The sequence below is a fragment of the Notechis scutatus genome, chromosome 10 (assembly GCF_049901735.1).
Source record: "Notechis scutatus isolate UNSWTSFEM ecotype Mainland chromosome 10, rNotScu1.2, whole genome shotgun sequence".
NCBI lineage: Eukaryota > Metazoa > Chordata > Lepidosauria > Squamata > Elapidae > Notechis > Notechis scutatus.
Window position 1 is genome coordinate 10,107,765 of NC_142018.1, and position 23,821 is coordinate 10,131,585.

General features: G+C 47.3%; 1 protein-coding gene and 2 long non-coding RNA genes across 3 annotated transcripts in view; 2 read left to right on the plus strand and 1 right to left on the minus strand.

Annotated features, from left to right (window-relative positions):
• LOC148129749 (uncharacterized) overlaps positions 1-11,640 on the minus strand; it is a 73,843-nt gene extending 62,203 nt beyond the window's left edge. The window contains exon 1 of the long non-coding RNA XR_015750715.1: positions 11,586-11,640. This is a non-coding gene — a long non-coding RNA (uncharacterized LOC148129749). The remainder of the gene's footprint in view (positions 1-11,585) is intronic.
• Positions 11,641-13,995: 2,355 nt separating this feature from the next.
• Positions 13,996-15,357, plus strand: POU3F4 (POU class 3 homeobox 4). The gene is made up of 2 exons (XM_087971931.1): positions 13,996-14,294; positions 14,327-15,357. The coding sequence occupies exons 1-2, from the start codon at positions 14,072-14,074 to the stop codon at positions 15,262-15,264; spliced, it is 1,161 nt and encodes a 386-aa protein (XP_087828057.1). The 5' UTR covers positions 13,996-14,071; the 3' UTR covers positions 15,265-15,357.
• A 326-nt stretch (positions 15,358-15,683) lies between these two features.
• Positions 15,684-23,821, plus strand: part of LOC148129750 (uncharacterized) — a 53,782-nt gene continuing 45,644 nt past the window's right edge. The window contains exon 1 of the long non-coding RNA XR_015750713.1: positions 15,684-17,009. This is a non-coding gene — a long non-coding RNA (uncharacterized LOC148129750). The remainder of the gene's footprint in view (positions 17,010-23,821) is intronic.

The window sequence follows — 23,821 nt, forward strand, 5'->3', positions numbered from 1 at the left end:
AAATGAATCATATGGTAATTAAGTGGATCTCACTTCCCTCTTTGACTTTGCTTATCAGACATTGGCTGAGAAGGTGAGAATGACCGCCAGGTGACCACGGGATGGAAGAGAAGAGAAGACAAGACAAGACAGAAAAGCAAAGAAAAGAACAGAACAGAGAACCGAGAATAACAGAATGGATAGGATAGGATAGGATAGGAAAGGAAAGGAAAGGAAAGGAAAGGAAAGGAAAGGAAAGGAAAGGAAAGGAAAGGAAAGGAAAGGAAAGGAAAGGAAAGGAAAGGAAAGGAAAGGAAAGGAAGGGAAGGGAAGGGAAGGGAGGACAGGACAGGACAGGACAGAAAAGAACAGAGAAGAACAGAACAGAAATAAAGAATAGCATAGTACAGCATAGAACAGAATAGAGCAGAACAGAATAGAATAACAGAGTTGGAAGGGGCATTGGAGGTCTTTTTTTTTTTTTTTTGGGGGGTTTGGGGGGGGGGGGTTGGGGGGGGGGTTTTTTTTTTTTTTTTTTTTTTTTTTTTTTTTTTTTTTTTTTTTTTTTTTTTTTTTTTTTTTTTTTTTATTTTTTTTTATTTTATTTTTTTTTTTTTTAAATTTAATTAAATAAAATGGTAGTCCAAACTCCCTTAGGTAGGAAACCCTACACCACAAATGGCTGTCCAATCTCTTCTTTAAACTTCCAGTGTTGGAGCATTCACAACTACTGGAGACAAGTTATCCCACTGATTAATTGTCCTCCCTGTCAAGAAATGTCTCCTTAGTTCTAGGTTGCTTCTCTCCTTGATTACTTCCCATCCGTTGCTTCTTGTCCTGCCTTCAGGTGCTTCGGAGAATAGCTTGACTCTCTCTTCTTTGTGGATGCTGCAACCCTTATAATGCATGCAAGTTCCAAAGTGCCCAAATTTCGATCCTGCGACCATGAGGATGCTGCGAGGCTTTTCAACGGTCAGGGTCAGTCTTTAAGTCACTGTTCTCCATGACATTTTAACCCTGAATAGTCGCGCAATGAATGGTTGTGGGTCAAGGACTATGCATGCTGTAACATACTCTTTGTGTGGTAGTTTTTAAAGCAGGGGTTCCCAACCCCCAGGCCGCATCCCATTACTGGGCCATGAGCCATTTCGGAACCGGGCTGCGGAAGTAGCGGGTGAGCACAGACGAGTGTGCAGCTGCATCTTCACTTGCACAACCAATGGGCTAGCACGTGATGTGTGTCAGGGCTCCAGTAGTTACCCCCATTTAAATCATGAGTCTCTAGCCGGATTTTCAAAGCTTAAAGAAGATTTATTAGGAGTAAACATGCCGGTGCTACCTGGGTGAAGCTGACTCTGAGACACAGCATTCTGTCAACTCATAAAACATTTTGTATACATGTTTTATAGTTGACAACAGAAAGAAGCGGGGGGAGTTTCAAAGAGCAGGCGGCAGTGTGGAATCGAAAGTACATTCCATTCATATTTTCTTCAAAGACTGATCAGATGACTGAAGCTTCTGCCGGCAAAAATTTAATTGGAGAGCATGATTGATGACTCTTGGCTATGGACGTGTTTCATTGGATGATACACCCAGAGGGGTGGGGGGGAAAGCAGGATCAAGGGTGACAGTGAATTATGTATCTTAGAGTTGGCTATGCCCAGGTAAATGCCAGACGTAGAATGTTACCTTCAAATAAATCTTTTTTATTTTGGGGAGTGTGACTCGAGGCTCATGATTTAATTGGAGTAACTGACACATTCATTGTCACCCTTGACCCTGGTTTTCCCCCCATCCCCTGGGTGTATCACAATTCATGTTCTCCAATGGGACACATTCATAGCCAAGAGTCATCAATCATGCTCTCCAGTTAGAATTTTGCACGGCAGAAACTTCAGTTACCTAGTTACTATCTTTGAAAACATTTAGGGAATGTAGTTTTGGTTTGCAAACTGCCCCACTGCTCCCCGCTCCCTTTCTGCTGGCAACTCTAAAAGACCAGAGAAATATTTTATGAGTTGTCACATGTGCTTGCTGGCCACTCGCAAGGGACCATCCCCTCTCCCCCCCGCCCCCCGGCCGATTCACAAAACCGGAAAAGTTGGGGGATTCTGCTTTAAAGGAGATTTGCAGTCGCAAAGTTGCAAAAGATCCTGCAGTACCCAGGTTGTGTTGTGTGAATTCTGCACTGTTGCTCCTCGACCGAAGAATGCAACCCCAACCAGATTGTATCAGGCATTCTGATGCATTAGGGGAGTCTTCTGAAAGCATTGCAGCTTTCTCAGATGTAAAATTTGATGGATCACCCCTGCTGACTTTGTTGTCTATTGATTCGCAGACTGTATTTAGTCTTTGTCTAAGCAAAAATGTTCCACCGCCCATTTTCACTCTGTTTCAAACTCATGTTTTGGATTGTACCATATATATACATACACACACACACACACACACACACACACACACCAGAGGTTGGTATTCAGCAGGTTCTGACCAGTTCTGGAGAACCAGTCGTGGAAACTTTGAGTAGTTGAGAGAACCAGCAAAGGCCACCTCTGACTGGAGATTGTATAGTATCCTGCATCATCACAAAATCTCCAGAACCGTAAAGCCTACAAACTTGAAATATGGCACATATGTTCTTCTTGGCTTCTAGGTGCTCACTAAGAAAGAATTTTTTGAAATGACCATCAGAGCATTCGTATTTCGTATATTATTATTATTAACACGCTCTGATGCTAAGGAGTTCTACTCCCCCTCCCCACCTGAAAAGAAATCTCTTCCAAATGCAAAACACAAGCAGAGGAGAAGAGTTTCAGTTTCACAGCACCAAGCAGCTTTTAGTACAGAACAGTTGAGCTAAGCCACACCCAGGCTCCTTGCTGTCTCCTTCCTGCTCACACAGCAAATACTGTTTCAGTTTCCAAACTGCCCTCAACTCTCTCACACACTGACAGGACACTAGCCAGATTAATACCAATGGATGCTGGTAGGCAGAGGCAGAATTTTTTCCCCTTATTTTCCTCCCCAAATACTAAGCCCGATCACATAGTTTCACACACACACATACATACATACATACACACACACACATATCCTTAAAAGTGACACATCCCACTTTTTGAAATAAAGAAGTAGAAGGAATAAGTAGGAAGGAAAGAGTCCTGCAGGAGTTTGCCACCTCAACCACAGAAAATTAATGCAGGCAGCTTTTCTAAATGATTTCTGAAAGGGATGTAAAAATAAAAGAAAAAAAAGTGGGCTTTTTAATTCAGGTCTTCCCAAACAAAGGTGCTTTTTCAAGAAGCAACTGGACTTTTTTGGATTTTCTTTGAAGGTGTTTTGCTTCTCATCCAAGAAGCTTCTTCAGCTCTAATTCTCCCATCAGAGATGAAGAAGCTTCTTGGATGAGAAGCGAAACGCCTTCAAAGAAAAACCAAAAAAGTCCAGTTGCCTCTTGAAAAAGCACCATTGGGACAACCATGACCTGGATAACTGAGAATCTCCATAGACTTTTTTAATTCAGGGTTCAACATAAAATATTTCAAGTCACGGAAGTAAAATTGTCCCCTTCCCACCTTCATTGTTTGGGGGGATGAAGTGAAGTGATGAAAGATAAAACCCCAGTTACATCAGTGAGTCTTTGATGGATGGAACCCATCCAGTTTTCATGTCTGAAGCTGGCTGGTGCCTAAGGTGGGATTAGAACTCATCATCTCCTGGTGATTGGCCAAAGTCACCCAGCTGTGGACTAGAACTCACCAACTCCTGGGAATTGGCTCAAAGTCAGTGAGCCAACTTTCATGGTAAAGGTGGGACTAGAATTCACTCCTTTCAGTGGCTATTCCTGGCTGTTGTCTTTCTTTATTTCACATTATTTTAACTTAGGAGATGCCCCAAGCAGAAGCTGCAGGCCACCTAACCAAGAGAAGGGCAAGAAAAGTCCCCAGGCCAACCCCAGCCCGTTAGTATGGTACTACTCCCTTGACAGATGAAAGTTTCTCCCTTCATACAGTGTACAGATTCTCTCCTTCTTACACACACACACACACACACACACACACACACATGATAACCAATTTTAAATATAACCTAACCCAGAATAAAACCCAGATTAGTATTTTATATATATATATTCATTTGCTAGGTTGGTCAAGGAACAATCTATAATATTATGAAAGTAGCCATCGCAAAGATCTCCCAATCTTCGTACCATATAACCAGTATAAAAGGAAAGAAACTGGGCTACTGGTAGTAGTAGTAGCTGCTTCAGTTATGACTTTCTTTGCAGGAGTAAAGATAAGGACTCTGTTTTCTCAGGGTTGTAGTTCTCTGTGTTATTCTTCTTCCTCAGCTAGGGCATCTTCCTGTTCATTTTCAAGGGAAAAGGCTGAACAGGAGGCTCCATTATTATGGGATGGGGGAAAGAGAGATTGCATTTGCATTCCTTCTGCTACCTGCACATGTTTACATGACCTTTCAAACAGAATTAAAGCTGTACCATCAGCAGCTGGAGGCAACCTGCATTACTAAGGCAATCAAATCAGAAGGCTAAACCAACGATAAAACATAAATTAAGCAGAGAGAGAGAGAGAGAGAGAGGGAGAGAGAAGGGGGGGAAGCTTCCTAATTCACTAGGTTGGCTGGCAAATTACTTTGCTGCTACTAGCCGAGTTCTAAACAGTTTGGAGAAGCAGTGGGCGATGAGAAGGCAGGGAAGGAAAGAGGGGTAAGGTGGAGGGGTACCAAGGCAGTATCCTGGGCCAGCTTAGAGGACAGGGTGACATAAGAAGGTTTGATCTCAGGCATGAGATTCTAATTGTGAATACTCGGGGCCTGCACTCAAAACCTAAGATACAACAGGAAACATGATTTAATGCCAGAACCTATTGCAATGTCCCATACACATGGAGAGTGATTAAAAATCTCAACCGTTAGCCTCCAGATGCAGTGGTAATCTTATTTATTCCCACATGCACACACACTTCTCCTCCTCCTCCTCCTCCTCCCTCCTTGTCCTTCTCCTCTTGTTCCTCCCTCTCCTTGTCTTATTCCTCCTTCCCCTTCTTTTCCTCCTCCTCCTCCTTGTCCTCCCCTCCTCTTCTCTCCTTCTCTTGTTCCTCCTTCTCCTTCTTCTCACCCTTCTCCTCTCCTCCTTCTCCTGCTTTTGTTCCTCCCTCTCCTCCTGCCCCTTCTCTTTCTTTTCCCCTTCCTCCTCCCCTTCTCCTCTTATTCCTTCTCCTTCTCTTCCTCCTCCTCCTCCTCCTCTCCTTCTCCTCCTCTTGTTCTTCCTTCTCCTCCTTCTCTTGCTCCTTCTTGCTTCCTTGATGAATCCCTGCATTCAGTCATTTAAGCCCTGGTCATCTCACATCTGGACTACTGCGATGTGCTCTACATGGGGCTCTCCCAAATGAGCATTCAAAAGCTACAACTGGTGCAACTGGGTAGGCAGTCTTCCAAAGGCTGCAAGAGGAATCCACCACCAGGCGTAGATGGTGCTGAAATGGACAGAAGCACCCTGGGGCTCATCCTCCGGGAAGAAGCCAATGCAGCCGCCAAGTTTACAAAGCAGATTTACTATTAAGCCGTTTTAGTGCAATAAAAATGGGTTGATTCTACCCGATTTCAAACTCTGTTGTTGTTGTTGTTGTTCTGGCTGGGTTTACAGATGCTTTGATTTCCAGGGTGAACACTTCTGATCTAATCCCAATTTGCCTGGAATCAATGCCCCCCACTGATATCCCAAGAATATCCACAGGGCTTCCAAAGGGATTTTGAACAATAATCTATAAAATTACATCACAACACAATTATTTAGAAACTGGATGACCAGTTGTTTCAGACACCTCTCAGACAAGCTGATTAGCAGCTTAAGTGGAGTGGGATTAGCTCTACGGGTTTTTGCTGCTTGGTGAGGATTGTAAATTCTTTGGAATGGAGACTCAGAAACGAGACTTTATCCTTGAAAACTAAAACTCAACCTTGCTGCTTCTTGCAAGTTTCTTAATCGTTTTATTCCCTGGAAGAGGAAGGAGAGGGTGAAAGCATGAAAGGAAAAGTGTGTGGAGGACTTTTGTTCAGAGATTTAGAGGAGGGGCTTCGCCTCTTCCTCCCTCCAACCTCCAGCAACCTCCAAATAGCACTTGCTGTATCCCGATTCTCATTCTTCCCCCCCCCCCCCTTCAAAAACAGGTGAGAAAAAGTTTGCAGAAGTTTGCTACCCATAAAAAATTGACCAGTCAATTTCAGGGCACCATTTCAGAGTAACTTGACTTCCAGAGTAATGTCTATTCTTTTTACTCCAAGGTAAGTACCTGGCTACTAATAACCAGATGAAACATCTTGGGTGAATAACGCAAGGACTCCTGGACTGATTTCTGCTCACAAACACACCAACTTCTTTCCAGAAGTGCTTCAGTTGATATTATCTGGCACAGTGAGAAAGAGAAGAGACTCAACTGTCATAGTTCTCTTGGGGCAAAGTAGGTACAGATAAATTGTACCTACCAGTTCAGTTCAGCTCCTGAGATTTCATGGAAAGGTCATGTAATTTGTTGTTGTTGTTTTTCAGCAATGGGAAAACAGTTTGCCCCTGCCTTGTTCTAGGGTGGTTTGCAATGTCTCAGTGTAATGGCCTCCCAACCAAGCCTGAATCAGGTTTATTGCACATTTGGGTAGGGGGGAAGTAGAGAAAAGAAAAGTGGGGGGGGAGAAAAAAGACTTTTCTGTCTTTCTTCTTGACAATTGTTGATAACAAGTCATATTTATTTCCTGGCACCAGTCAACCGGAGGTTCAGACTGGATTTGGCATTTTTGTCCACCGAAGGACCTGGGATAGCCAGATGTGGATGTTTGGTGATGTTACAAATATTGTCGCAGGATGTAAGCTGTTCCAAGTAAAATTGCCTTTTGCAATTGACTGGTGCTGAATTTGTCAGTGATGATAGTGTTCAGGTGGGGCTCCAGTTGTTTTTGAGATTGCACCCAAAGCGCCTCTTCCTATTGGTACTATCTTTGCTTTCTTTTGCCCCAGTCGTTCTATTTCTGTTTGCTGGTCTTTGCATTTCATTATCTTCTCCACTTCTTTCTCTTCTACGTAACAGATAATCAGAGTCGGAAGGGACCTTCTAGGTCATCTAGTCCAACCCCCCACCCACCCAAGCGGGAGACCCTACACCATCTCTGAAAAGTGGCAGTCCAGTCTCTTCTTGAAAGTCTCAAGTGATGGTGCTCCCACAACTTCTGAAGGCAACTTCTGTTCCATGGGTTGATTGTTCTCACTCTCAGAAAGTTTTTCCTTATTTCCCGGTTAAATCTCTCCTTGTTCAGTTTCCATCCATTATTCCTTGTCTGGCCTACAGGTGCTTTAGAAAATAGCTTGACCCCCTTCCTCTCTGTGGCAGCCCCTCAAATACTGGAAGACTGCTATCCTGTCTCCCCTGGTCCTTCTCTTCCCTAGACTAGCCAGGCCCAGTTCCTGCAACTGTTCTTCATATATTTTAACCTCCAGTCCCCTCATCATCCTGGTTGCTCTTCTCTCATCCAGGTTGGTACTCCAAGCACTGCCAGTCATTATTATTGTTCTTGTTATTACTTGCATTTTCTCCACCACCCGAGAAATTCCCTTGCCTCTCCAGTGAACTTGGGCGAACAGGTGAACTTTTCTTGACAAGAGGTCGCAACCTCGCTCGGATTCCCCCTACACCCACCCACCCCGGGCCGGGATCTTTACACGCCATATTAAACACAGTCAAAACCGCACCCCGCAGGGGGTAGGGAGGAGAAAATAAAAGTCCTTTTCTGTCCTTCCCCCAATTGCCTCTTTTCTTGCAATTGAGCCGCCTCTGAAGAAGTTGCAATTTAGAATCGCTCCCCATCCAGTCCGCAACGGGGGCGGCGAAGAGAGGGGGCGGGTTTTTCTCCCTTTCCCTGTAGCCCGCCCCTCCCCCCAAGAGAGGGGAGAAGTGGCTCCAGGTTGTGAGGTCTCCTTCTTCCCCTTCTACAAGAGGAAGGAAGGAAGCGAGTCGCCCAGGCCGCGCTCATTCAGACGCCCGTGTTTTTTTTCCCTTCCTTACCCTGTATGGGGTGCGTGCGCGTGTTTCAACCCCCCGCGTCTGCGAGGCTCCCCCTTTTCTTTCGCTTCCTGACTCCCTCGGCGCACCTCGAATGCAGGTTTACCGTGAAACAAATCCGGTAGGGCCCCCTTCCCTTCCCCTTCCCTCAAATTGGCGGCAACCGTAGACTTTTGCACGCCGCCTTCAAAGATCTGGCAAAAGGCGGCGCACACCAATTCAGCAAAGAAACATTCTCTCTCCCTCCCTCTCTCTCTGTGTCTCTGCCAGTCTCTCTTATCTGTCTCTCTCTGTCTGTCTCTCTCTCTCACACACCCATTCACTCACTCACTATCTCTTTCTCTCTCTCCCTCTTCAGTCTCTCTCTCTCCCTTACTCCCTCCCTCTCTCTCTCTCCCTCCCTCTCCGTATATATCTCTTCCTCCCTCTCTCTCTCTCCCCGTCTCTCTCTCTCCCTCCCCTCTCTCTATCTCTCTCTCTCACACACACTCTCCCTCACTCCCTCACTCTCTCCCTCCCCGCCCTCTCTCTCACACACACAGAGGTGCGTACATACCAGTCTGCGGTCTCCAGAAGCTGCCCCTGATCTCCCACAAATCTACTTGTCCTGCGCCGGAAAAAAAAGCGCACCAACCCTCGGATCGCCCCCCAAAGGCTGCGCAGGCCTCCAAAACGACGCGTCGGTGGGGAAGCTCAGAGTCGCAGCCCTCCCAACTCAACCCCACGGACTTCCAACAGGCTTCCTCGCTTGGAAACGTGCCGGGAAGGGCTCAAGTCAAGCCTCCGCGGATTTCCCCAGTTCTGGGTGGAGCGTGTTTTTTTTTTACTCCTTCTCTTAATCCGCTCCCCCACAACACACACACACACCCTCTCTCGCGCTCACCACTATTAATGCAAACTTATAACGGAGCTCTGGTCGCGACTGGGTTATGTATGTATGTATGTATGTATGTATGTATGTATGTATGTATGTATTTATTTATTTATTTATTTATTTATTTATTTACACTTACACACACACACACACACACACAGAGAGAGAGAGAGAGAGAGAGAGAGGCTTGGTTAAGCGGTGCTGGGCGAGAAGCAGAGATTTATGGCCAAGCCTTCGCTGCCTCGGCGTTGGGCTTCTCACCGCCGCCACCACCAACTCAAGCGCGCCTTTTCTCTGCCATTCGCCCGCCTTTCCTACCCGGGGGCTTCATTCAGCCGAGGGTGGGGGGGTTGTATACGGGCGGGAAGTTTGATAGGAAGCTCATCCCTGGGGTGGGGTGGGGGGCGGTGGGGTGGGGGAAGGGAGGGAAAGTCCCAGGGAAACGAGCAGATTTTAAAAGCCCGGCGCGTTGCAAAACAACAGAGAATCGATTGCTAAGATTCCGCGGATTGGCTCTTGAACATATGTTCAAAGCCCTTCTTCTTCTTCTTCTTCTTCCTCCTCCTCCTCTCAATAAAGACTTTAAAGAACAAGCGGCGTTTTTTTCCGGAGCCCACGAAAAATAAGTTGGCCGCGGATTCTCGCAACAGTTAAGTTGCTCGCCCTTGAAAAATGAAATCTCTGCCGCCCGCCGCCGCCGCCGCCTCTTTCTCGCCTTCTCTCTGTCTCTCCTTCTCTCTCTCTCTCTCTCTCTCTTCTCTCGCCTTGAGACGGGGTCGGCCTATTGAATGGGATCCTTTTATTCCGCATGGGGCAACGCATTCGTGATTCTGGCCTCCCTTTTATGCCCCTCTCTATGGAAACCCGGATCAGGGGGCGAACTATGCGAGGCTGAATAGAAGGGAGCCGCAGAAAAGGGCGCCCGAGTACAGCATCTGTTACACTCGGGAAGTTAGACTGACAGGGTAAAGCTAAAGAGACCCTCTCGAGCAGCTTTAGATGCAAAGAGGGGGGAGGAAAAAAAGAAGAAGAAAAACGGGGAGGGGGGATCAGCTCCGGGCAGATAGGGTGGGCGTGTGTGTGTGCGCGCGCGTGTGGGCATGGTGTGTGTGTGTGTGTGTGTGTGTGTGTGTTGAAATCGCTCCGGGAGAACTGAAAGTAGGAAGAGGCAAAGAACACACACAGAGAGACACAGATACACAAATAAATCGCCTAGAGATTTTTGCGCCTCGGTTTTGTTTTGTTTTTTTTTAAAAGAAGAGAGGGTGGCGATTTGGTTCGGAGGGGAAAAAATGGGATTACCCTTCGGGGGTCAATCGGTTACTCAAGGCCTCTTCTGGAGAGCAGGGCCCGAGCCTTGCTATTTGACACCCAAGCCTACCAACTCCTTCCGAGTGGATTTGAGACCGGGGGTGGGGGGTGGGTTTAAGGCGGCTTTGTGGGGGTTGTTTGGCTGCTTTTCGGCGAGAGGAGAATCCAAAGTGGCGAAAAAAAAATCCATCCCGAAGTTCTTCTAAGGGACGGCTTCCTTCTCGCTCTCCTCTCCTCTCTCTCCCAGCCCTGCGATCCTTAAACCCTTCCAGGCTATACCCGTCGGACAGGCCTCAGGGCGCGCCGTTTGGGCCGAAAGGAAGCGCCAGCCTCCCCCCGGTCACCAGGCTCGGGAGGGCTGATTTGGGCCAAGCCCAGGTACTTCAAGCCGGGGAGGGTCTGGGGGAAGGGAAAAGAAGAGAGGACGACTCAACGCTGTCTTTGCGCTCGGCCTTGTGGAGGACAAGGTCGGCTTAGATCCTACAAGATTCTGCCGAACTCCTTTGCGTAGTCTGTCTGGAGGGGGTCCCGGAGAGCCGAAGGGCCCGCTTCTATCCGAGCAGGGCGGTAGTTTGGTTCCTGGCTCTTCGCCCGACCGACCTTCGCGGAAATGGTTGAGCAAGAGAGCGGGGCTCCATTGGTAATGCCAGGCCGGACAGGATCCCTTCGAGTTTCCCCTTCGGGCGGCTTTCTCTCACCCACCCACGCAAAAAACTCCTTTCTGGACAGCCGCGTTTTCCTCCCACCCCAAAAGGAAAGGCAGTCCTAGTTTGAGAAGGTGGATGCCCACACACACCCCACCTCAGCCGATTTTCTCTGCCCACCACCCATTTTACGGATTGTAGTGGGAAATCCAGGGAAATCCAGCCCAGCTAGCCGGCCGTGGGAACGTAGAACACGAGTTTCCCCACGCCTGCCGAGCAAAAAAAGCCACCCGTGCAAGAGCTGCAGCTTTCCTCCAAGGTGGATTCCGAATTAAAATCCCACCGATCGCGTCGTGAGAGTTGACCAAAGCAAAATCTATCTGTTGTCCGTCTATCACCTATCCATCTGTCGGTCTACCCTTCTATTCGTCTATCTAATCTCCTTTTAATTGCAAACTTCGAATCCAAACTAAAATAAACCACCTGCCTTTTAATCTTCCAAAAAAACAAAACAAAAAAACACCACCTGTCCGCTGACCTGGTCGGTGAAACTTGGCCAAGAAATTGTATTCGTCTTTATTTTGTCCCAAGTTTAAAACAATAAACCAATAGGGAACGAAAAGAGATTAAATACATACACACAAACACCCAAAGGGGGGGGGGGAGAAAAGGGGATTGGGGGCGGCGGGGGGGGGGGGAGAAGCTCACCTTGTTTAAGGCGATATTTTCATTTACTCGAATCTGTCTTCCTGGAGAACTTACTGCCTTAATGACTTTGGGGTAGCTGCAAGTCTTCTTTTATTTCTGCTAAATATATGAAAATGTATGCAAATTTAAATCAAGCTTAACCTGGGAGCTCCTGTAATATATTTAATGGAATTTCAAACCAATAAGGGAACTGCGATGCAGCGTTCTGGAAGTGCAAATATAATTTACATAGCAAGGTTACCTCGGAATTATGCAAGGAAAGGTCATTCAAAATAGTAATAAAAAAAAGTGAGAGATTTCTTTAGCTTCCCCCCCCCCTCCCTCCTCACACAAAACATTAAGGTTCAGTTTTCTCCGCCGAAGCACCACAATAATTTCTGTTCCTTTGCAGAATGTTTGAATGGGGGGAGAACACAATGCACTGTCCTTTTTATTATTTTTATTATATTTGTTAATCGCAGTCAGCCAGATGTTTAGACTGATTTTGGCATTTTTTAACCACCTACCGAGTCCTTACAAAAGGACTTGGGATAGGTTATTCGGTGGTAGAAGCAGGATGTAAGCTGTTCAAGGGAAAACTGCTGTTTTGCAATTGACTGGTGGTGATTTTTGTCAATGCTGGTGGTATTCAAGTGATGCTTCAGATGTTTTATCCAAAGCTTTTATTATTATTAATTATTATTATTATTATTATTATTATTATTATTATTATTATTATTATTATTATTATTATTATTATTATTATTATTATTATTATTATTATTATTATTGCCGTTGTCATTGTTTTGTTTTTGTTTTCTTGTTGCTGCTTGTTGTTACTATTATTATTTACCGGTAACTTGCTTTTTTTCTTATTTCCAGATTTTGTTCCTGGCCTTTCGACTGATGCAACATTGGACATTTCCTTTCGTGCCAAAACCACGTTTGGAGGGAAGGAAAGAACGGAAGATCGCACGTTTTTCGGTCAAAGTTGGAAAGGAATCCGGTGAGAATCGGACGGATTCCATTGGCCAATTCCTCCGTGTGCCGGGCGGACGGGCGCGCAGGGCTGTTGCGCCGTATTTTGAACGGACCCGACAAAACCAAAAGGCGCGATAACCCGCCCGGGGCGTACCTTGCGCCGGCCGCTTTCCCCAAAGAGGCGGCTTCTTCTTCTTTGAAAGTTGGAAAAAGGGGCGAGGGGGCGAGGGAGAAGGAAAGGAAAGCTCGCTGCCTCGCGTGAAGGGGGGAGTGGGGTGGAGGCGGGATGGAAGCTTCAATCGGGAGGAAACTTTTACCTTCCCCTTGCCACCACCACCACCCCACACATCCCCAAAATGAAAGAAACGGTTTGTTATTTGAAGCAGAGGAGAAGTTGGCTCCGGATTTCTCAGCCAGCCATTCTCAGCTACCGCCTCGACGCCTTTTTTTTTGCCTTTCTGGGCACGAGTGGGCTGCGCACTCAGATTCCCCACGAGTTAGGAACCCGTGTGTAAGGCACGCAGGCTACGACCCCCCCCCTCCCTCCTCCTCGTTTCTAGGCAAGGCGCAACTTTGCAAACTTCCTGAGTGCCAGATTCGGGGCGCGTGTTGTTGTTTTTTTCTTTAATGCTCCGCTGGACCCTCTCCTCCTTTCTCGCCCAACCTGTTGGTTATGCAAGAGTAAATCCCGCCCGTAGAGTAAACCCACCGGGGACTGTCCTTTGCTGACCCCCGCCCCCTCAGCCCAGACCCAGACCCAGACCGACTTCAAGCCCTAGAGAAGGGTCCCGGCTTGGCGAAGGAGGCGCTGGCGCTCTTAGGAGCAGGTATTTAACCTCTCCTCCCCATCAGCCCCCGCCCCGCACGTCCCAGGGAAAGAGAGGCGGGGAAGGGGGGGAGACCCCCGCACGCCTTCTGCCCTGGCTCAATGGCTGCAAATGCCAAGCCCCCTCCCCTTCTCCCCCCTCCCCTTTCCCCCTCTTCCGAGCAGAGCCCCTCCGCGCTCGCCAGCTGGTCCCCCGCAGCCAAGCAAGGGTTAAGCCCACCGACCCTCGGGCAGAGCCCTCCGTCGCTAGCCAATGGAGAGGCCGGACGGCGGCACTTCCTGCCGGCCGACTCCCTCGTTTTAACCCTTCGCCCGCCGCGCTCCTTCGGGTCCCTTTTTTTGCCCCCTCCCCTCTTTCCCTGGGAGAGTGGGGAGGGTGGGGGGAGCCGGGCGAGGAGCCAACCTCTTTGCCGCGCCGTGATTGGCCGCGGCGTCCCCTTCCCGGCGGGAAGAGCCTCCCGGATTGGCCGCCGGTCCCGCCGGTCAAAGGGAGCGCGCTGGTGGCTGAGTCGGCTTCTCTTTTCGGCTTGGGTAGCTGTCAAAGGCGCGAGCGAGCCCTGCAGCTTTGCCACCACACTAGAGCCAGGCGGGGAGGGGGAGGGGGGGGAAAGACCCGGAGCCAGGCAAGCCAAAGCCAAGCCGGAGCCAGGCAGGCAGGCAAGCAAGCAAGCAAGCGAGCGAGCCGCGGGCGCCCAAAGCCATGGCCACGGCGGCGACCAACCCTTACAGCATCCTCAACTCCGGCGCGCTGGTCCATGCCGACTCTGGGGTGATGCAGCAGGGCGGCCCGTTCCGGAACCCGCAGAAACTTCTGCAAAGTGACTACTTGCAAGGGGTGGCCGGCAACGGGCATCCGCTGGGCCACCATTGGGTCACCAGCCTGAGCGACGCGGGGCCCTGGGCGGCGGCTCTGAGCGGCGGCGGTGGCGTGGTGGTGGTGGAGGAGGAGGAGGAGGAGGCGGTGGAAGCCCCCTGGACCAGCCGGACGTGAAGCCCGGACGGGAGGACCTGCAGCTGGGCGCGATCCTGCACCACCGCTCTCCCCACCACGTCAGCCACCATTCCCCGCACCATGCCAGCCACCCCAACGCTTGGGGGGCCACCCCGGCTCACGGCTCGGCCTTGCCGGGCAGCGGCGGGCAGCCGCCTCCGCCTCCGCTCAACGTCTACTCGCAGGCCGGCTTCACCGTCAGCGGCATGCTGGACCACGGCGGGGGTTTGACGCCTCCGCCGGCCGCTGCGCCTCCGCCGCCGCCTCCTCCTCCGCCTCCTCCTCCTCCCGGTTTGCACCCGGTGCTGCGCGATTCCCCTCCGGAGCCTTCCGAGCTGGCTTCCCACCACTGCCCGGAGCACTCGGACGAGGAGACGCCCACCTCGGACGAGCTGGAGCAGTTCGCCAAGCAGTTCAAGCAGCGGCGGATCAAACTGGGCTTCACGCAGGCCGACGTGGGGCTGGCGCTGGGCACCCTGTACGGCAACGTCTTCTCGCAGACCACCATCTGCCGCTTCGAGGCCCTGCAGCTCAGCTTCAAGAACATGTGCAAGCTGAAGCCGCTGCTGAACAAGTGGCTGGAGGAGGCCGACTCGTCCACCGGCAGCCCCACCAGCATCGACAAGATCGCGGCGCAGGGCCGCAAGCGCAAGAAGCGCACCTCCATCGAGGTCAGCGTCAAAGGGGTCCTGGAGACCCACTTCTTGAAATGCCCCAAGCCCGCAGCCCAGGAGATCTCCTCGCTGGCCGACAGCCTGCAGCTGGAGAAGGAGGTGGTGCGCGTGTGGTTCTGCAACCGGCGGCAGAAGGAGAAGCGCATGACGCCGCCGGGCGAGCCGCCCCAGCCGCACGAAGTCTACGCGCATGGCGGCAAAACGGACGCTTCGTGCCACGACCTTTGACTATGACCCCACCCGCTCAGGACCCGGGGAAACGGCGCGTCCAGGCGCCGGACGGGCGCGCGGGCGGGCGGGGGTTGACCTCACGGCATTGTCCCTTCCCCTTTCCTTCCTTCCCTTCCTTCCTTCCTTCCTTCCTTCCTTCCTTCCTTTCCTTCCTTTCCTTCCTTCCTTCCTTCCTTCCTTCCTTCCTTCCTTCCTTCCTTCCTTCCTTCCTTCCATTCCCATTCCTTCCTTCCTTCCTTCCTTCCTTCCTTCCATTCCTTTCCTTCCTTCCTTCCTTCCTTCCTTCCTTCCTTCCCTCCTTTCTATTTTTCCTTCCTTCCTTTCCTCTTTCCCTCCCTCCCTCCCTTCTATTTTCCCTTCCTTCCCTCCTTTCTATTCTTCCTTCTTTCCTTTCCTCCCTCCCTCCCTCCTTTTTATTTTTCCTTCCCTTCTTTCTACCCTTCCTTCCATCCCTCCCTCCTTTCTATTTTTCTTTCTTTTCTTCCCTCCTTTCTATTCTTCCTTACCTCCCTCCCTCCTTTCTATCTTTCCTTCCTTCTCTCCTTTCTGTTCTTCCTTCCTTCTCTCCTTTCTATTCCTTTCCTCCTTCCCCTCTGGATTTTCAGCAGCACCCTCCATAATATAGATTACACAACCACCTCTTGAAGAAAAGAAAAAAAGAAAAGACACCGTTCTTCTCCCTTGTCATCACATCCTCACAAGCCCAGCAACAGAAAAGCGGTAGGAAAGGGGGGCGAGAACGTGGGAAGCCAGCGAGCTCCCCCCACATCTTTTCCCCCCCTGGCTATAATGTAATTTTTTCCCCTCTCCCAGCGCCGATTTTCTGTGCTTAAATAGCAAAGCTTCCCCCTCGCCCCATCGCCGATAAGAAAAAAAGGGAAATCGTGATCTCTATATCCGAGGGAGAAAGAAAGAAAGAAAGAAAGAAAGAAAGAAAGAAAGAAAGAAAGAAAGAAAGAAAGAAAGAAAGAAAGAAAGAAAGAAAGAAAGAAAGAAAAAAAAAGACAAGACGTGCCTACGAATAACCTTTCAGCGCCTTGGTCCGATCCGGTGTATTTCAGGTGACGAATCTCGTTTTAAGACAGACTTTTTACACACACAAAAAAGCTTGTTGCTAAATAAAGTACCCTTCGCTCTCGCGGCCTTGGCAAGGTCCGCGGAAGGTCCGCCTTCCATCTCGGACCCCGCGTTTCCTTCCCATCGACCGGCCCTTCCTTTCTCCTCCGCCCCGCTTTTCCTCCTCAAGACCCCTCAACCGTGGAGGAAAAAGTGGAGTCCCCCCCCCCCCTGCCCCATTTCCTCACAACAGGAGGAAGACCAAACTGGAGCTCTTGTGGATTTTATTTCTGTTTTATCTTTTTATTTTGGACCCCAAAGACAGAAACGCGAAGCGACCAAAGGCGGCCGCGTTGTGTTGCCTTTTTTCCCTTCTGCTCGAACGACGTTCCGAATTGTACAATGTCAAAAAGGACGTTTTTCTAACGGGGAGGGGAAAACCCCTCCTCCTCCTCCTCCTTCTCTCCCTTCTCCCTCGTTTGCCTCGCCGTCTCCTTTTCTGCTTTTGGCCCTCTCGACACAGATTTATTTTTATTATTTTTATTTTTTTAAAAAAATAACGATTCCCAAAGGCCAAGATCCTCCCCACCGCTAAGATCGAAAGCCAGATTTTCCTGGCCTTTTTATTATTATTTTTCCCCGGCTCTTCGACTGGATCCCTCCCTGACCGGCACCTGAAACTTACGGTCTGTACTTTTAAAAACTCCCTTTTCCCCGTTCTCCAATTCGGATCTCTCGCTTCGGAATAACTCCTTGTTTACCTGCCTTGCCTTTCGGGAGCCGGAGGGAATACGGCTGGAGTTGCAATGATGGCAAACAAAGATGGCCCAGAGTCGGAAAGTCCAAGAGAAAGAATTGGAGTGTGTGTGGAGGAAATAGATCCCCGATCCGGGATCGTTTGATTAACGCTTGGCTTACTGTTGGGGTGGTGGGAGAAATGTCTGGTGTGATCCAAAAGGATTTTTGTTTCATTGTAAGGGTTGAATCCCGGGCCTCCCCGAGGAATGTAATCGAGCAGGTAGTTTTGGCTGAGAAATTTCTTTCCTTCAAGAAAATAATGAATCTGGGTTAGAAATCAGTTCGGCGGGATTGGTCGATATAATTTGATGCGCGCGTTTACAAAAGCGTGGACGAGAGAGAGTTGCGCGCACACCCACAGACCTCTGGTGCATTGTCTGCCGCCTGTACCTACACGGATCCACCAGATGTGTGTGTATGTGCGTGCAAGAGATACACACACACACCTTGTTACCGGCAAAGCAAAACCCTGCAGAGATTTTAATTTCCCATGCAGTGTTTTTCCACGTGCGTGGCAAAAGCAGGCGGGAGATGTGCTTCCAATCTGGGGATCTGGGAGCGATCCTAAAATCCAGAAAACACTTTTTTTTTTCTTTCCGCCCCTCTGATGGGCCTTTTAAAAAAAAAAATTAAAAAAGTTTCCCCTGTCTTAATTTCCCTTTTTAGTAATCCTGGCCAATTCCTCAAAAGGATTGATTGTCCAAATTCATTTTTCCCACTTTTTTTTATATTCGCAAGGCTATTTTTTTTTAAATGACCCCCCCCTCACCCTCCCACATAAATGCTCCACAGGAATTCTGAATATGCTTTTAAAGACTCAGCAGGGAAGAACCCCCGCTCTCTTTCTGCCAACTTTATATTAAATAATTATTAAAAAGAACAAAAAAAAAAAGAAACCAACCTTGTACAGTTTTGTATATTCTAAACGTTTTTTGGGAAGTTATTAATTTAAAAGAAAAAAAAATCATTTAGATTATTCATTTAGTAACTGAGGTATAATAAACGCTATTTTCATTAAAGGTTGCTTTTTCAACTATTTTATTCCAAATTGCCTATTGCAATTGCGGACAATTATTTATTTTCAATAAATTCCGCATTATGTTTAAAAAAAAGTTAATAAAAATCAATAAAAAAAAAATTAAGAATACCCGAAGCGATCGTCTATCGTGGAGGGAAGAAAAGCTTAAAACAAAATAAATTAAACAACAACAACAAAAAGAAAGAGATTTGCTTGTGATGTTTGATTGTCAACCACTTTTAGTCAAGGGGTTTATATTGATGCAATATTTTATTGTTGTAAAGACATACACACACAAAAAAAATCCAAATAAAAACATTTTTACAAAGTAACCAAAAAAAGTTCCTTTTGTTGTTGTTTTTTGGTGTGTGTGGAGGGCAATTTTTTTTTGTGTGTAGTCTTTTATTATTAGTATTGCAATCTACAATTGGATTCACAGTCTAAGGCAGGCAGAGGCCTAATAATTCACATCCTAACCAAGGACCTCAAAATTATTACCGGTAGAATTGTGATTACATTAGGGGATAGCCTGTTTTTGCATGCTCTTTAAATGGAGATGCCAGTTCATATGATGAAATTTCTCAACCGCTGGTCATTTTCTTTCCCAACCAAATATAGTATAAAAGCATTATATAAAAAGGCCTGTTTTTTTCAAAAGCCCTCCCTCTCCTTTAAATCACCTGTCCAGAGAGAAGAAACTGAGAGCAATTTTTTCAAAGTAAAAAGATTGAGAAAAACTAAACGTGGGAAGAAGGGCCTTATGGGTTGAAGGTGTTTGTGGTTTGGATATATTTGTTGTTGTTGCTGCTGTTGTTGTTGTAGGGAGAGAGAGGACTGTTCTGGGCTATACGGGTCGTTTTCTCAAGCTTTCCTAGACAATTTCATAGATAGGAACGAGAAATTGCATATGTATACAGATTATATGTAAATGCAATATATGCATACGCATTATATGTTTGTGTGTGTGTGTGTGTGTGTGTGTGTACACATACATATAATGTATATTATATATATAATATATAATTAAATATAAATTAATATTTATATTTATATATAATTTATATTGCATATAATATATGTACATAAAATATATGTATGCATTGGAATTAGGGTCGGCGAAGAGAGAGACTGATTTAAAAATCAACCTGGCCAGAACATCTGCCGGGAAGGCGAATACGCGTCTCTCTCGCCCAGGGGGAGTCGCCCCCTCCCCTGTATTTCTTTTTCGACCACCCGTTTGCAGTTAACAAAGCAGGAGGAACGCGAAGACTTTACCTTTTTTTTTTTTTAAATTTTTTATTTTTTTTATCCCAACGTCCGGCTGGCTGGCTGGGTATTTTCTGCGCGCGCTCGCTTCCCGCCCCCCCCCCCAATCCATCTCCCCCTCCCCCTGTTTCTCTCCCATTCTTTTTCTCTTTCTCTCTCTCTCTCTCTTTCTCTGTCTCGCGCGCGCGCGTTCGGAGAGACTTCACCCTGCCCGCACTCTGCCTGCAAAGAGATATAATTCAAAACAGGGAAGCAGTCTTGGAAAGGCAAGGGAGGGAAAAGGCTGGAGTCGAGGTGGAGGGGGAGGTTTAGGTAGTGTGTGTGTGTGTGTGTGCGCGCGCGTGCCGTGGCCGTGGCGTCGCCTTTGTGAAAGCAGAGGCTTGTGTTCGGGTTGTTAGGTTGTGCGCTTTGGTGTTATTGTTGGTGTTGTTATTATTGTTATTGTTGTGATGATGATGATGATGATGATGTAGGTTGTGTAGGATTTGTAAGCGGGCGAGAGAGGGGTGCATGCGGGGCACGGTGTTGGAGAAGGAGAAAGGAGATTGTCCGAAAGAGCTACAGGGAGGAGTGAATGGCAAAGGATCCGGGGACTCTTGGTGTGGTCCTTGTGCTTGGCTGACCTCCACAGCAGCACATCCCAATGCCCAAAGTAACTCTCTGGCCTTTGTTGTTTTCCTCCTCCATCCAGCCAAGGGACCTGGGGCAGAGGAGTTGGCCTGGAAGGGAAAGGAGCTGGGCCTAAGGCAGAGAGAGAGAGAGAGAGAGAGAAGGAGGGGGGGGAGAGAGAGATGGAGGGAGAGAGAGAGAGAGAGAGAGGAGGGAGGGAGGGGGAGAGAGAGGATGGAGGCAGAGAGAGAGAGAGAGAGAGAGAGGAGGGAGGGAGGGAGGAGGGCCATTGAGGCAGGCTTGATATGCACCAGATCGCTGCCTGCTCCCTTCTCATTGGTGACCCTTGTCCTAAAAAGTTCACCCCACTCCCTCTGGATCCTTGGAAATCTCTCACCTCTCTTCCCTCACTATTCCACAAACTCAAGACCTCTAATGCCCTGGAGATAATTTGAGGTGGGGGCTCTCCCCCTTCTTGCCTCCTGTCATCTCCTTGCCTTCTCAGGTGCCAGCCTTGGCCTTTGGCTGGTGCAAACCTCACTCTTACTCCTTCTTCTTTTAACTGAAATCCCCTCCTCTCCCCACCCCCCCACCTCAAAATAGCTCTTGAATTGCTAGATCAGAAGCTGTAAGGTGTAGTTGTTTGCTTGTTGTTGTTGACTTTTGGTTACACCCCAGGTCTGTATGCCATCCCAACCTGGGGTCCCTTTCCTACACTCCAGAGTGTTTCCTGACTTTGATTTCAGGGAAGCATTAAAATATGGATGGAGACAGCCGCTCTGAGAGAGAGAGAGAAAGAGAGAGAAAGAGAGAGAAAGAGAGAGAGAGAGAGAAAGAGAAACAGAGAGAGAGAAACAGAGAGAGAGAGAAACAGAGAGAGAGAGAAATACAGAGAGAAACACACACAGAGAAACAGAAACAGAGACAGAGAGACAGAGAAACACACAGAGAGAGAGAAACAGAGAGAGAGAAAAACACAGAGAGAAACACACACAGAGAAACAGAGAGAGAGAGAGAGAGAGAGAGAGAGAACAGAGAGAAAGAAAGAGAGGGGGGAGACTGCAGAAAAACAACAGTTAATCATATGTAATGGGATTGAATTCAGCCCCAATTCCTCCTCCTTTTCTTCCTGAGCCAGAGGTGTTTGTGTTCGGAGGAGAAAAATAAACCTTACAGACAGCAAACTAAGCCAGAATATAAGATCATCCATCCATGAGCTCAAAAAAAATTAATCTAGACAGAAGCGGGGGAGGGGGAAGTGGCAGAGGGGGCAAGCCTTGCTGAATATTTAGTTTAATAGCAAGATAAATGATCTGTGGGTATGCATGTGCTCCTTGCTGGCTGCTCAAGGTTCTTTATATATTATTTAAAGAGAGAGATTCCTATAAAAGCATCTTTTTTAAAAAAAGAAAGAAAAAGAAAATGACAGAGAAGTAGAAGGAGAATGTAGATGATGTACCTGCAGGGAAAGGCTTGTTGTGAATATTAGGCTGAGTGCAATGTTTTATTTTTATTTATTTTTAATGCTTACTAATAATATTCTTCGGTTATAATGTGAATAAGCTTTAAATAACGAACAACAGCTAAGAAGATAATGGCTTCATTGGGCCAGGTTGTTAACAAAGTGCGTTTATTTTTCACATATGTATCCTAGGCTTTGGGTGTTGTCTGTAGCCAACTTGGAATACAAATGAAGGCTGATGAACCAGAGATGCTTTGCATCTTCAAAAATTAGGAATATGGCTGGTTTCGCCCACATTTTCACATTGGGTTTACTAGGTTGGGTAAATCCAGCCCATTGTGGTTTGCCAGCCTGGTGAGCAGCATGCAAAATCAGCCAAGCATGGTTGAGTGAGGTATTTTATTTATTTTTGATTTATTTATTTGTCAAAAGCTTACAATACAATAGAAATAAGAATAAACATAAGTTTAAATATAAGAAATAGGAACTAATAATTGGGGACAATAGGACAGGGACGGTAGGCACAAGTGTGCGCTTATGCACACCCCTTACAGACCTCTTAGGAATGGGGTGAGGTCGATAGAGGTTAGTTTGAGGGTAAAGGAGTGGGGGGTTTGAGCAGGTGACAACAGAGTCAGGTAGTGAGTTCCAGGCATTGACCACTCTGTTGCTGAAATCGTACTTCCTGCAATCAAGTTTGGAGTGGTTTACATTAAGTTTATATCTGTTGTGTGCTCTTGTGGTTAAAGCTGAAATATTCATTAACTGGTAAGACATTGTAACATATGATTTTATGTACTGTACTTAAGTCCAATCTTAGCCGGCATAGTTAGCCCCAATTGAGCAAAATCTGGCTTAATGTAAGGTACGAAACCTAACCAAGTGATAATAGATTGGGGAGCTTTCCATACGGCAGGGTGTGGACACTCTCTGCACCAGTGGTGGCATTTATCCGGTTCGCACCAGTTTGGGAGAACCGGTTGTTAACTTTGAGAGCAGTTTGGCGAACCGGTTGTTGGAAGAAATCATTAGGGCAGAGAACCGGTTGTTAAATTATTATGAATCCCACCCCTGTTCTGTGCGGCCAAACTTTTTCAGAAAGCCCCAAATTCTTTCCCTTGCTTGTTCTCCAATTGTCCTCCACTTATGACTGCAACTGAGGCTGAGTCCCAAATTCGTTGTTGCTAGGAGAGAAATTTGTGAAGTGGATTTTGCCCTGTCGTGCGGCCATTTCTTGCCACCCTTGCTCAGTGAATCTCTACGGTTGTTCCGTTAGTCATGCGATTGTGAAGCGAATCCTGCTTCCCCGTTGACTTCGCTTGTCAGAAGGTCGCAAGAGGTGATCATGTGTCCTTGGGACTCTTCAACCGTCATAAATAGGAGTCAGTTGCCAAAGTCTGAATTTGGATCATGGGAGGCTGCAATGGTTGTATGTGTGGAAAACGGTCATAAGTCACTTTTTTTCCACTGCCTTTGAAACTTTGAATGGTCACCAAATGAACTGTGGTATGTCAAGGATTACTTGTAAAAGATCTCAGGTGAAAGGAAAGATCATTTTACTGGCACCCTGAAGAATCGGCTAGCATCAGTCTGGATGGCCATCTCACCTGGCCAAGGTAGCTTAGGAGGATAACCATATCAACATGTAATTGCATATGATTCATATTCATATCAAACCTCATGCAATTCTGCTTGAGGAGGGTATTATACTAGAAAACCTCCAAGGTCCCTTCCAGCTATATTCTGATTGATTGATTGATTGGTTGATTGATATCAGACTAAAGTTGAGGGAACCTGCCTTGACAGATTTTTTTAGCTACCCCAAAAACTTATTTTCCTATAAGCCATTCTATTTTATCTTGTAGTGTTAAGAATTGGAGGCTGGTATTTCATAAGAGATATTATTGGAGAATGGCTGCATTAATCTATAGTAGCTGAAACCAAGAAAGAATCTGATACCACCTTTCCAGACTAACACATTTTATTAAGAGGTATAGGATCTCGTGAGCTAAACCTATAGCTCACGAGAATTCATGCCTTGTAATAAAATGCTGTGGTCAGAAAAAGTCTTACTGGAATCCATCAACATTTTATAGAAAATATATATAATTCCAAAGCTTTTCCAAAAAATATAATTCCAAAGCTTTCGTTAAGGTATCCCATGGCTTATGAAAGTCTGTTTGGGTGCTCTTCAGGAAGTTTTGTAACTGCATTCCTCAGAATCCTATAGAATCGTAGTTCTATACCAGCATTCTCAACTTCGGCACTTCTAAAATGTTTGGACTTTAGCTCTCATAATTCCCCAGCCAGCATCCTAGCAGGGGAATCCTAGGAGTTGAAGTCCA